This window comes from Callorhinchus milii, unplaced genomic scaffold, assembly GCF_018977255.1.
Source record: "Callorhinchus milii isolate IMCB2004 unplaced genomic scaffold, IMCB_Cmil_1.0 Scaffold24, whole genome shotgun sequence".
NCBI lineage: Eukaryota > Metazoa > Chordata > Chondrichthyes > Chimaeriformes > Callorhinchidae > Callorhinchus > Callorhinchus milii.
In genome coordinates, this window is record NW_024704765.1 from 5,507,437 (window position 1) to 5,521,421 (window position 13,985).

The following is a 13,985-nucleotide window of genomic DNA, read 5'->3' on the forward strand; positions in this document are numbered from 1 at the left end:
GCCCGGGACCCCTCCACAGTGCCCGGGACCCCCCCAGTGCCCGGGAACCCCTCCACAGTGCCCGGGACACCCCCCCCCCCCAGTGCCCGGGACACCAGTGCCCGGGACCCCCCCCCAGTGCCCGGGACACCTCCCCCCCGTGTCCGGGACCCCCCAGTGCCCGGGACCCCCCCCCCAGTGCCCGGGACCCCCCACCCAGTGCCCGGGACCCCCCCCCAGTTCCCGGGACCCCCCCCAGTGCCCGGACACCTCCCCCCGTGCCCGGGACCCCCCCCCCAGTGCCCGGGACCCCCCCCCAGTGCCCGGGACTCCCCCCCAGTGCCCGGACCCCCCCCCAGTGCCCGGGACCCCCCCCCCAGTGCCCGGGACACCCCCAGTGCCCGGGACCCCCCCCAGTGCCCGGGACCCCCCCCCCAGTGCCCGGGACCCCCCCCCAGTGCCCGGGACCCCCCCCAGTGCCCGGCCCCCCCCAGTGCCCGGGACCCCCCCCCCCCAGTGCCCGGGACCCCCCCCCCAGTGCCCGGGACCCCTCCCCAGTGCCCGGGACCCCCCCCCAGTGCCCGGGACCCCCCAGTGCCCGGACCCCCCAGTGCCCGGGACCCCCCCAGTGCCCGGGACTCCCCCCCAGTGCCCGGACCCCCCCCAGTGCCCGGGACCCCCCCCCAGTGCCCGGGACCCCCCCCAGTGCCCGGGACCCCCCCCCCCAGTGCCCGGGACCCCCCCCCAGTGCCCGGGACCCCCCCCAGTGCCCGGGACCCCCCAGTGCCCGGGACTCCCCCCCAGTGCCCGGGACCCCCCCCCAGTGCCCGGACCCCCCCCAGTGCCCGGGACCCCCCCAGTGCCCGGGACCCCCCCCCAGTGCCCGGGACCCCCCCCCAGTGCTCGGGACACCAGTGCCCGGACCCCCCCCAGTGCCCGGGACCCCCCCCAGTGCCCGGGACCCCCCCCCCAGTGCCCGGGACCCCCCCCCCAGTGCCCGGGACCCCCCCCCAGTGCCCGGGACCCCCCCCCAGTGCCCGGGACCCCCCCCAGTGCCCGGGACTCGGGCTGTGGGTCCCTGACCCCCATTGAGAGCGCACCGCAGGTGTTACCGCGGCTCCGGGGGGTTCCTCCTCGGCACTCGGACTGAGATTGCGTTAAATGTGCATTTAAATGCGTTTTGCTGACATCTGTCTCTCTGTGTGTCTCTGTGTGTCTCTGTGTCTCTCTCTGTGTCTCTGTGTCTCTCTCTGTGTGTCTCTGCGTATCTGTGTCTCTCTGTGTGTCTCTGTCTCTCTCTGTGTCTCTCTGTGTCTCTCTGTGTGTCTCTGTCTCCCTGTGTCTCTGTGTCTCTCTCTGTGTCTCTCTCTGTATCTCCCTGTGTGTCTCTGTGTCTCCCTGTGCCTGTGTGTCTGTGTCTCTCTGTGCGTCTCTCTGTGTCTGTGTCTCTCTGTGTCTGTGTGTGTCTCTGTCTCTCTGTGTCTCTGTATCTCTGTGTGTGTCTCCCTGTGTCTCTCTGTGCGTCTCCCTGTGTGTCTCTGTGTCTCTCTGTGTGTCTCCCTGTGTGTCTCTGTGTCTCCCTGTGTCTGTGTGTGTCTGGGTCTCTCTGTGTGTGTCTCTGTGCGTCTCCCTGTGTGTCTCTGTGTCTCTCTGTGCGTCTCCCTGTGTGTCTCTGTGTCTCTCTGTGTGTCTCCCTGTGTGTCTCTGTGTCTCCCTGTGCGTCTCCCTGTGTGTCTCTGTGTCTCTCTGTGCGTCTCCCTGTGTCTCTCTGTGTGTCTCTCTGTGTGTCTCTCTGTGTGTCTCCCTGTGTGTCTCTGTGTCTCCCTGTGTGTCTCCCTGTGCGTCTCCCTGTGTGTCTCTGTGTCTCTTGTAATAAATATTCCCATCTCACGTGAAGTTCTGTTGACTTTGTTCCGAGTCAAACTCGGGCTCCGGCCAAGAGCTGCTCAATTTACCCCATCATTAAGTGCGGTCAACTCCAAATATATATATATATATGATTTCCCGCTGTCCCGAAGTGATGAATTATATTCAAAACACAAAATACTGCAAATCAGTATTTGATCCTCAGGGGGTCAGGCGGCAGCTTCGTCGGAGAACGGGGTCGTGGACCCGAAGCGTCGACTCACTTTCCTCTCTCCACAGATGCTGCCCGACCCGCCGAGCGTTCCCGGTCACTTCTGCTTTTTGCGATGGTATATAGTGTCGGATTCGGGCGGACTATCTGTGAAAAGCGCAATCGATATAATAATAATAATAATAATACTAATAATAATCCTGGCATTTGATACAGCGCCTCTTATCGCGTCTTCGAGACGTCTCGAAGCGCTTCGCAGTAAAGTAAAAACATATCACAAGTAAAGTAAAACCTCCCACTGCGAAGTGTACCGACTTTCTGAGCTAAACTCTTCGAGTCCTTGTTTCTTGCAACAAATTGCCTCCAAACGCTGAGCTGGGGAGGGTTTCGCAAACTGTTCCTCATTCAAATTATTTGTACCTCTTGTCTCGGGGGCAACTAATTTTTCGGAGACTTGTCATGTGGTGCTCAGAGCACTCGCCTTGGAAGCTGGAGCACTGGGGTTACAAGTTTCCTTCCTCCGCTCACTCACCTCTATCTGCTCAGCATTAAGCAGGAACCCGGTTGTTAGTGAATTGGCGGATCGCTTTCTGGGGTAATAATCCCAGAATGATACCAGTAATATGTCACTCAACACACTATGGTTTGTGCGGACGCTGCTGTGCTCAATTGGCTGCTGCATTTCGCCCGCAAACTACACCGTCACCACTACGCTTCACAGTATATTTTGTGAAGCGCTTTGAGACGTCTCAACAACATGATAAGGAGCTGTATCGAATGCAAGGACTGTTATTATTATTATTCAAGCAATTCTGGGTTGACGGGACACTTATTAGGATAGAAACAGATGATTGCTTTTAAATACAGGGAATTAATTGAAATGAATCCCCGTTCACACATCGAGGGGTGGGGGGGGGTCGGTTTCACTTGCAATACTCGGTTAAATAAAACAGGTAACTGTCTGTAAAGTTCCGTTGGTTTGCGCTGTGCAAAGGTCGGTGTTATTTTTACACCCGGAGTCGGATCAATGCCCCTAACAATGTGCCCCCAACACCTTTGCGCTGCCGTCCCGTCCCCGTCCCGTCCCCCCCGTGAAACCTTCGTGAGTCACACAGTTCCTTCGCAAACGCTTCTGGAGGAGGCGCCGCAACGGTGTGAAACTGCGGCGCAGAAGGGAAGAGAAGTCCTCATCTTATTAAGCATTTACTTCCAGGAGTGACACCGTTATAAATATGTAACGTTATAAATATATAAATCTAAATGTTCTGAGAGATGTCCTTTTTGTTTCTCTTCTCCCACAAAACAACATGAAATCGGATCAAACTGAGATGAGTTTTAATGTGCGAAGGGGTGAGATTCCGGCGAACGAATTTGCCTTTAATCCAAATGTTTGCGAAACGGATCCCCAACGACTAAATAAACGGGAAATAACGACTGCGCCTTTCACAGCGGGAGGTCCCCGACACTCGGAGCTGCGCCGCTCACAGCGATGAGCCCTCACAGCCCGGGATTGCGGCTCAGCGCTGAGGACAGGACAGGGTGGGGAGGGGGAGAGGGTGGGGAGGGGGAGAGGGGAGAGGGGGAGAGGGTGGGGAGGGGAGAGGGTGGGGAGGGGGAGAGGGTGGGGAGGGGGAGAGGGTGGGGGGGAGAGGGGGAGGGAGAGGGTGGGGGGGGAGAGGGTGGGGAGGAGGAGAGGGTGGGGAGAGGGTGGGGAGGGGGAGAGGGTGGGGAAGGGGAGAGGGTGGGGAGAGGGAGGGGGAGAGGGTGGGGAGGGGGAGAGGGTGTGGAGGGGCTCGAGGGTGGGGAAGGGGAGAGGGGGAGAAGGTGGGGAGGGGAGAGGGTGGGGAGGGGGAGAGGGGAGAGGTGGGGAGGGGAGGGGGAGAGGGTGGGGAGAGGGAGGGGAGAGCGGAGAGGGAGGGGTGAAGGGGGAGAGGGTGGGGAGGGGGAGAGGGAGGGGAGAAGGGAGAGGGGTGGGGAGGGGGAGAGAGGAGAGTGGGGAGGTGGGGAGGGGGAGAGGGACAGGCTGGGCAGGGGGGGAGGGGGTGGGAGGGAGGGGGGAGAGGGGTGAGGGTGGGGAGGGGGAGAGGGGTGAGGGTGGGGGAGGGGGAGAGGGGAGAGGGTGGGGAGGGGGAGAGAGGAGAGTGGGGAGGGGGAGAGGGGACAGGCTGGGCAGGGGGAGAGGGGGAGGGGGTGGCGAGGGAGGGGGGAGAGGGTGGACAGGGGGAGAGGGGAGGGGGGAGAGGGGTGGGGAGGGGGAGAGGGTGGGGAAGGGGAGAGTGGGGAGGGGGAGAGGGGAGAGGGTGGGGAGGGGGAGAGAGTGGCCCGGGGGAGGCGTTCGCTATTCATGTCTATATTATCCGCAGTTTGTAATCGCGGCTCTGGGATCTCACACAACACCTAAACTATGAAGAGTTTTTTTGGGGGAAAAGAAAATTAGGAAATATTGGACACACATTCCAGTGGTTTTCCTGACGACGAGAGAATCAATGTTTCCCAAATCCGCCCATCACACAGTCCCGTTCCATCGGATGCAGTTGTTCACCTTTTTTTTTAATTGCACAACATCAACGATCGCGTTTTAATTATAAATAAAAAGGAAATTGCGAAGAATGTCCACAGGGGTCCAGGTTTACTGCAGCGTTTCTGAGGAAATGGGCAAATTCTCAAATGCAGATTTCAAGTTTCTTTTTGTAAGTCTTAAGGAACTGTAGAGAAAAGGGTTTTGGAACGGTACAGTTCGATGGTGGAACTTATCCCCAGTTATCGCGGTGAAGGGACCAAGGGATACGCAGTTTTATCTTGTGCCGAAAGGTAGAACCAGAGGACACAGCCCGCGACGGAACGGGGGACATTCCGAACAATTTGCGGAAAAAACACTCTCTGTCGGGGAGCGAGTGGTAAACTCGGGGAACCGGCTCCCTCGGGAGAGCGGAAAGTGTTTGTTTCACGAGCAAATGAGATGGATTTCTGTTGGAAAATAATATCTCGGGGTACGGTACGCCCCCCGCTTAACTAATTCTGGAGAGTATCAGGCACAGGTAGGCAAGAGCCGAGGCTTGGGGACCCAGTTGCAGCGATCTCACCTGGCGGGGAATTAATGCTGCATTTGAGCTAACACACTGGAGCGATGTGACCGACTTCTTGTCTGTGCTAAATATTGTCAATATTTTCTTTGCAGTTAATCTGTTAGACACTGGATCGATATCAGGGGATTGGGGGTGGCTGACGTACCCGCACAATGGGGTAAGTGACCCTCGCTCTGCGTTTTTGGTTTGGGCTGGTGGGGCCTCAACCTCCAACCTGTATTGTAATCTGCTGTACAACGCTGTCCTGTGCTGCACTCCACGGGGAATATCTCCGGGAATAGCGATTACATTGCCCAGTGATCCGCCAGGTTGAAGCCTATTTTCGTTGTTTTATTAGACTGTGTGTGGGACGCTGCTGTGCACAATTCGCTGCAGCTTTTACCCATAAAACATACAGTCAATCCACTTTACATATATCCTGGGAGGCGCTTTGAGTCGTCTCGATGATGTGATAAGGCGCGATATCAAATGCAAGGATTATTATTATAATTTGCTATGTTGCTGCCAATGCATTTTTGCCAGTTTTCTGCAGTTTATACAATTCCCAGAGCCACCAAGTCCAGAGCTCAGATTCGTTCTTGCCCTTAATAATAATATTAATAATCCTTGCATTTAATACAGCGCCATGTCTCGTTGTATCCGACTGTATTTTGCGGGTGAACGTGAAATGTTCTTTACAATTTTAGTTGCTTTAAGAATATTGTGAAACGTGTGTATGTTTACTATTTCCCTTCAAATATGTCAGAGAGATGGGAATAGAGGACGTGGGAGGGGAGAGGGTTAGGGTTGGGTGGAGACTTGTGTGGAGTTTAAGTGCCTAATTCAGCCCAATTGTGGTGCTGCAGATTCTATTCACAGTGTGAATCTGTGTGTAAAGCTGTGTGTGTCTCAGTGTGGCTGAACACGTGTTGAACCAGTACAGAGCTGAGCAGCTCACAGAGGAGTAAGGGACCCAAGTACCTTCTGTCTCCAAGTGCCTGGCAGTAATTACAGTGAAGCACTTTGAGACGTCTTAAAAAAAAGATTGCTTACGTTAGTAAGGAACGGAGAGGAGCCAGAGCCAAGTACTTAATCCAAAAATAACGTTCAGATCTCGGCAGATCGGGCTGTACATGACACACCACTGGCTTCTCGTTAATAGTAATAATAATAATAATAATCCTTCTGGAAACCACGAGTGTCATTCAGTGTCGCTGTGACACAAATCCAACACAATCCTTCCAATAATCATTTGCAGTTTAATAAGTGGGTTGTTATTGTTCCTGAGTTATTAACAATCATCTTTGTATTTGATAGAGCACCTTATCACGTCATTGTGACATCTCAGATTTTACTGTGAAGCGTAGTGACTATTTTGTAAGGCAAGCATGGCAATACAGTCATGGAATGAGTGACCAATTTTTATTTATTTTAATTGTTGTCCAGGACACCGGGAAAGAGAAACTCCCTTCTCTTTTCGAATAATGCCACGGCATCTCAAACGTCCACCTAAACTTGGTTTAACATTTCATTCCGAAGGACAAATGCAAGGTTTATTAACCTTTCACTGACTATAGTCAGGCACCGGCAAACTCAGCAGCTTGACGTGGTGATGTGCTCTTTATACCCAGCAGCATGTTAATTTATCCTCCCATGTGAAGCCATGTCACTGTCGCTATTTGCCTCCATGGTAGAAATGAGCGGTGATCTCTTGCTTCCTCTCCGTGTTAGTAACTGTCGGCTCTACTTTTCCGCCAAGGAAAGCTTTCTCCGTGCTTTATGTCTGCAAGACACATCCAGCCTTTGTCCTTTGTGATTCATGCTCTACAAACACTCATTTGTGCTTATGCCAACTCCCACATTGGAACTGCGTTATCTACTCTAATCCCAATTCCCTGCGCCTTCTTTCATACACTTTCGAACAATTATCCAATTGCCTATTAACTGCATAGTTCAGCCTCTTGTGGCTTTCTGTGTGGAAAAGTTTACTCTAACCTTTAACACCTCCAGGCATTAATCCTGTGTATCCATCCTCTGAAAAAATTCTGAAAAGCTTTGTAGATGCTCTTAGCAAGTGAGGAACAATGTTTGTGTGCCTGACATTCTGTATTAAATGCAAGTTTAGTTATTTCCAGATCCGTTTGTCTTTTGATTACAATACACATTAACAATCTCTGCATTTGATAAAGCGTCTTTTGCATCAGGAAGCTGTCTTGCAATGCTTCACAGGGTGAAGATTCAGTGCTTTTTGTTCCAGCTTTAATTCTCCAAACTAAGCTGATGTTCTGCACAACGTGTTCAGGGCAGTGGCTCTGGTGCTGTCTGAGGAGAGAGACTTTTGCCGCAGAGTCTGTGTTTACGCCTCAAACACATGTACTTCTTCCTGCTCTATTAATCATGCGAAGCGAGTGTGTGTTTGCGTCACGCACTGCTACAAGGTTTAGACTTACTTCATCATCCGTTTCCAGTGTCTGTTTTGGCTGCATAAAGTGAATATTTTATTTAAGCCCTTAGGCTTGCTGTTACCTAAATCATTGCCACCTTTTGCGTGATTTTCCACATCAAATGGTTTCAACACTGATACCAGATGAGTTGGAAAGCATTAAAAAAAAGCTTAGGCTTTCAGTCGGCTCCCGAGGTGAAAGGCTGTGTGTCAGTGCTAATCAAAATAGTCTTGTAAAAAGCGCTATATCAAATGCAAGGATTATTATTATTATTATTATTGTCACAGGACACATCCGCAGCACAATGTTCCTCAGCCAATTTGAGAGTCATTTGTGAAAAGATTTGTAAATAGCTGATCCGATCTTTCAAGTAATCATTAATAATCCTTGGATTATTACATGGACCCACAAATCTTCTGACACATACGCATGTGTGTCTATGAGTGTCGAGCAAGAGAGGGTAAAGAGTATGTGAGAGGGTGAGATTCTGAAAGAGGGTATGTGTGTGTGTGTGTATATAACGGAAGGATTGTACTGCAGACAGGACGCACATTATTGGTCACTAGACACTCGCTAGGTCTGGAATTGGTAGCATTTACTGTGAGTTGCTGGGAGTAATTAATATTTGACAGCTGGAAGTGGCATCTGGGGAAAACTAGAACAAAGGAGCCTGTCGCTTTAATTCCGAGAGCTGCAACGTTTTCTGAAGCAAAAGTTTAAAAATAACAAAAGTGACACCCCAACCAGCGATACGAATGTGACCATTAATCACGCCTGCTCCACATTCGCTGTGCCGAGCCCTCCTGTGTTTGTGATATGATGCACTCGCTTTCCTTTGGCAGAGGCAAATGTTTCTTTATGTCTTTAAGTTATTTTTAAATTCCTGCTTTGCTGATGTTGTTTGTTCTCTCCATTAAACATCTTCTCTTGGCTGAGGGTGATGGGAACGAGATGCCTTGCCAGGTCTCCAATCTGCCTGTGATTACGACACTGCTGGAACACATCAATGTAAGATAGCTGCTAGCAGAACTACTGGGGAGTTTAGGAGGAACTTTTTAACACAGAGAGTGTGTTAAATAGCATTAATTTAGACATGAGGGAGAAGGGCATCGAGGGGATTCAGAGGGGTGGGGGCTTGTGTGGAATATGAACCCGCAAATGCTTGAAGATGTTTCCACGTGATGAATTATTACAAAGTTCTTTCTTGATGACATTTTAATACCTAAAGTAGCCTTCACTGAGGTGACTTAACAGATGAGGTTCTTGACACAATTGTGTGTATGCTATTAAACACAATCTGTTATCTGTACTTGGTATCTATTGAGGTGTACTTGGTATAATAATAATCCTTGCATTTGATATAGCATCTTATTATGTCATTGAGCTCTTCAATACACTGTAATGTGGATTGACGGTATTTTGTGGGTGAAATGCTTCAGTCAGTTGCACAAAGCAGTTGCCCACAAACAGTCGTGGATTGAGTGACCAGTTATTTTTATCTACAATATATATATATATATACTATGAGGATTGTGGTTTACAATCTGCTCGTGACAAATATTGGTGGGTGAGACTGAAATCTGCCACTATTGTAACATGACCTGATTGTCTCCATCATTGGAACGTGAATTTTCTGGAATTGATAGCATTTAATCAGTTCATTTAATCGATCTCAGTCAGTCATACTCTTGCTTCTGAGCTCACAGTCTGGCTGGTGCTCCAGTGCTGTTGTCTAATTCCCTCTTAATAGGATTTGTGGGTGAAACGTGCAGTTTGTGAATTAATGCCCCGTGATGTTCATCATCACCTCGTAGTACATCGCACTCCTGGAGACATCTCCGTGGATGACCAACACGTCCGCCTCTTTAACTTCAATAAAACAAAAGCCAGTTGCTGCAATTAGCCAGCTATTTTGATGCTGACTGGTCCAAGCGTTACAGTGCTGGCTCAGGGACTGAATAGATTGAGAGAACTCTGGCCTCACAGTCAGAAGTTTGTGGATCGAAACCTTTGAACTCGCATAGTCTGGGTTGACTTTCGGATGCAGTGCGAGGTGCCGTCCTTCAGATAAGATGTTAAACCGAACTCTGTTCAGGTGGACATTAAAGATCTTGTGGCATGACTCGAAGAGAAGGGAGTTTCTCCCATTCTGGCTGACAAACCTTGTCTCCGATTAAATCGACTGCGGCTGTTTGTGGGACATTGCTGGGGCAAACTTTTGGCAACAAAGTACAGTCACCTTCACAGTAAATCCTGTGAAGCAGTTTGAGATGTCCTTCCGGTATGATTAAGGTGCGAAATTAATTGGAGAAAAAAATATGCTATCAGTGCAACTTTGCTTGGCTTTGAGTGGCGTCTGGCTCTGGATTGTGTTCCTGAGGTCAGGCCAACCCTCCGAGTGTTTGCTCCTGATCACGGTCTAAAATTCTGAACCCTTTTGATTCTGTTGCTGAGCAGCACTTGTCACAGCAAAGTTGTGTAGTGTAATCTGACAAGTACCATTACAAGGGCTTGTTCCTCCTGCGCACACAATATATGTTAGACTCAATGCCTTACAGCTCATGTCAGCCAGATTCCGCTGGCTCAAATCCAGGACATGCGTTACAATCTGTTTATCAGTAGCACATGTACTTAAGGAGAAATCAGTCTTGTTCTTGTAATGTTCTGTCACAAATGTTTAATGGTTTATAATGAGTTTATCCTGAAACTGTACGGCTGTAAAATCTGGAGCATTAATTCCTGGAACATTGGCAGCTGATAACAGTGACTTTCACAAAGTGGAGGAGTGTTGTTGTTCACAATAAAATAATTTAATAATACTTGCATATGATATTATGAGTTATGTCAGTGCTATGAGACATTATCTTGGCTGAAGGGCGCCATATAAATGCAAGTTGTTGTTGTTCTGACGTCAATGTCTCAGCGTGTCACAGTAATTACTTGAACGTGAGGTGACTGTGTATTTTTAGACTAACCTGACAGCTAATTTGACAGCAATGTCCCATAAACAGCCAGACATGAAGTGAATGATGATTTATTTTTTCAAAAATCTGACACATTGTTAATTTGTGTGTTTGTGTTAATCTAAGTTTCTTCCCCCAACTCCTTTCTGAGGAGGTAAGAACGGAGGTTGCTCCAAAGTGATGTTCTTGGCAACCGAATGTTGGAATCGATTCAATCCTCTGTAGCCTCTGTCGTCCAATTTCTGATCCCATAAACAGCCAGCAATATACTTCATGGAATGGAATAACATTAATAACATTAGCTGTCACGTTAGTCTAAAAATATACAGTCACAGTACTTCAAGGCACTGCTGATAACAGCCCAGCCAACCTGGCACATTGGCAGAACTTGGATGGTCACTGGGGCCAGGGATTGAATTCTCACTCAGCTCCTGTTAATCTGAAGCCAAAGCCCCAATGGGCTGCGTGGTCCTGGCTGGACAAGCAGCGGGAAACTTGCATGACAACTCTCTGAACAGCGAGCTATTTCACATAATTGGTTAAACTCCAATGCACACTCTGGGGTCCCTGAGCCTTGGCTCTTGCCAACCTGAGCCTAAACCTCACTTGAATTCTCACCTCTCGTGTGTCTCTCCAGGGGGAGAAAGAGGGACATTTTCCATGTGTAGATGGTACATGTATCTGGTTTGTAAGGTGAAGGGTTTCTGCATGTTTTGGACACAAGATGACCAAAAAAATGAACCAATTCTATACTGAAATCCTCGCACCAGGAATGAGTGGCAGAAAAACCAGGTGAGAGTCTTGAGTTACTCCTTCATTGCCATCTCCTCATCAAACCCAGGACAGCCCAGCCTCGTCACTGTGAAGCGCTCCAAGACATTATCCCATACGTTATAAATCCAAGTCGCCGCTGTTTTTTGAGTTGACCAGTTTACGCTGCTTGCTGTCTAACGCATGAAACCTCTTCTTGAGCACTAAGGCTGGATTGACAAATTGGTACCAGGTTTCCCAAAGGAAAATTACCGTGAGAGTCCGGACGGAAAAGCCATGGGTGTGTGCCGGTTGAGGGTGGAACGGATTAGCTCGTGGGTCAGTGCGACAGACTTTGCTGAGTAAACCCCAGATTTTTATAAACTTTTAATAATTGATTGATTTGGAACTGACTTCTCGCTTCTTGTAAATGTTCGTGGGTGGTGTTCGTGGGAGGTGCTGTCAGCCAGCCACTGTCCTGCACATCTTTCACATCTGGAATCTGGCTTGAAAGCTGCCAAACTGATGGAAAGATATCTCTCTCCCTCTCTCTCTCTCTCTCTCCTCTTCCTCCCCCCCCATCTCTCCCTCCCTCTCTTTCTTTGTTGACTCCGTAGGAACAGGAAGAGATCATTCAGCCCATCAAGGTTGTCCTGACATCTCTTTTGAGACCACAGCAGATCTTTTTATCACTTTTTCCCATCCCTTTCTTCCTTCCTTTCCTTCACACCCTTTATTCCCAAACATCTATTCATCTCACTTTTAATTTCCCCGATTCTGCTGTATGATCTTCTGTGAAAATTATTCTCTCTCTCTATCCCTCTCTGTTTTTCTCTTCTGTATGTCTGTTTTTCTTTCTTTTGCGCTCCCCCCCCCCATCCCCTTGCTCTTTGTTGGCTGCAATCATTCTTCTATGAATTTTGACAGGGAGCTCTAACATGGTGGGATGTAGGGGGAGGTCTAACATGGTAGGGTGTAGGGAGAGGTCTAATGGTGTAGGGTGTAGGGGGGGGGTTGTGTCCCACTAGTTGGGAGCAGACACATTGTAAGGCAGGATGTGCTGAGTTATGTAACTTGAGAGGCAGTGAATCCACAGCTCGTTACTTGATTCCTGACGACAGAAACTGCATTGTTTCCGTGTCTCGAGTCTGTAATTCTAGCCCTAACGCACACTGCGTGGAACTGAAACAACAGAAAGAATAACTTTCCATTTGGAAGTAACGATCAGACAGCATTAATTCCCTGTTAGAAATGTAGCTTGTGGTGGGTTGAGTTGGGGGAGGGGGGCAGACAGTGGACTTGCATTACCACTTGGGATCAATCAAAATTTCTGCCGAGTTGTTTACAATCCTTACAAAAATCAATGTTTATGGTTGAAAATAATATTTAGATTTTTATAGCAAACTGGTTCAGGCACACGGGCCTCACACTATGTGAACCTTGAACCATGCAAATTTACTGTTTCGCTCCGAGACTCAAACCCGCATGAAGGGCGCTGTATAAGTCAACTTATTATTGTTGTTGTTGTTGTTCAGCCATTAAGTGTCTGAAGCATCGGTGAAGAATGTACGGACTTAATGGGAAAGGTGTTCAGAGGAGAACCTTCTGTTCAGTCACTCGCTAGCTGCACAGTCTGGGCTGTCACTCTAATGCAGTGATGGGGGGAGTACGGCATTGTCAGAGGTGACATTGATTAAATGCAATTATCCAATTCCAACTCTAACTGCCAAGCTTCGGTCCCTGCACTCTAAATCCATTCTCTATCCCTCCTCCTCACCTACTTGTGGAGTCCTGTAGCTCAGTGGTTAGAGACGTACTCAAAGAGGTGTGTAACATTTTAAATGGGATTGACCAAATAAACCCAGAACAGTGCTTTAGGGATGCACTAGGGGAGCAGAACAAGAGCTCAGTGGTTAGAACACTCACTTTGCAAGCGAGAGACCCGAGTTCAATTCCAGGCAGAGGGCGAAACCTTGGGCAAGTTTCCTTACTCCACACAGAGACTAATAATAATCCCTCCAAAACCAAAAACAATAATAAAATTGGTCATTTTCAATCTACGACTGTTTGTGGGACATTGCTGTGCGCAATTATACAGTCAATTCACTTTACAGTGTTTTCTGTGAAGCGCTTTGGGACGTCCTCCCGACGTGAAAAGCGCTATATCATATGCAAGGATTATTAGTATTAGTATTATTATTATTTACTTTGTATCTGTCTTTAAAACCTACCTCCCCCACAGCGTCTGTGGTCACCTCACCCTTTACCTGTTTCCTTTGCTCAGTGTCCAACCCCACACTGAAGCATGTGAGACACTATCCTATGTGAAGGGTGGCTGTATGAATGCAAGTTGTTGTTGTTGCCCAGACAAACTCCGCTCAGCCTGGGTGGAACCTGAGACCTTCTGATCTACGTGACTCAATTACTCACTGAATAAATTCCCCGAGTCTTTGTGGGATGGAATTTTTCCCTAAACATAGCTGAACCGTGGTGGGGGGTGGGAGCGGAAAGGAGTGACCACAGCACAGACTCCGGGAGTGAGCACAGCACACCTCCAGGATTTGAGGAAATTCCAAGCGCAGCTGTGTATGTTTCTGATGCTTCGCCCAAACCCCTTAATGAGCTGCATTGTCTAATTTAGGCTCTTTGGGTTTATGAAGCCAGAAAGAACTTGTTCCTTGACAGACTGTCTGTTAGGTACGATGTT

The 13,985-nt window shown here is 49.3% G+C and overlaps 1 protein-coding gene across 1 annotated transcript in view; it reads left to right on the top strand.

Annotated features, from left to right (window-relative positions):
• The window catches only part of epha8 (eph receptor A8), a 44,295-nt gene that overhangs the window by 246 nt on the left and 30,064 nt on the right, over nt 1–13,985 (top strand). The window contains exon 2 of the mRNA XM_042343497.1: nt 5,235–5,299. Coding sequence (XP_042199431.1) covers nt 5,235–5,299 — 65 coding nt within the window. The remainder of the gene's footprint in view (nt 1–5,234; nt 5,300–13,985) is intronic.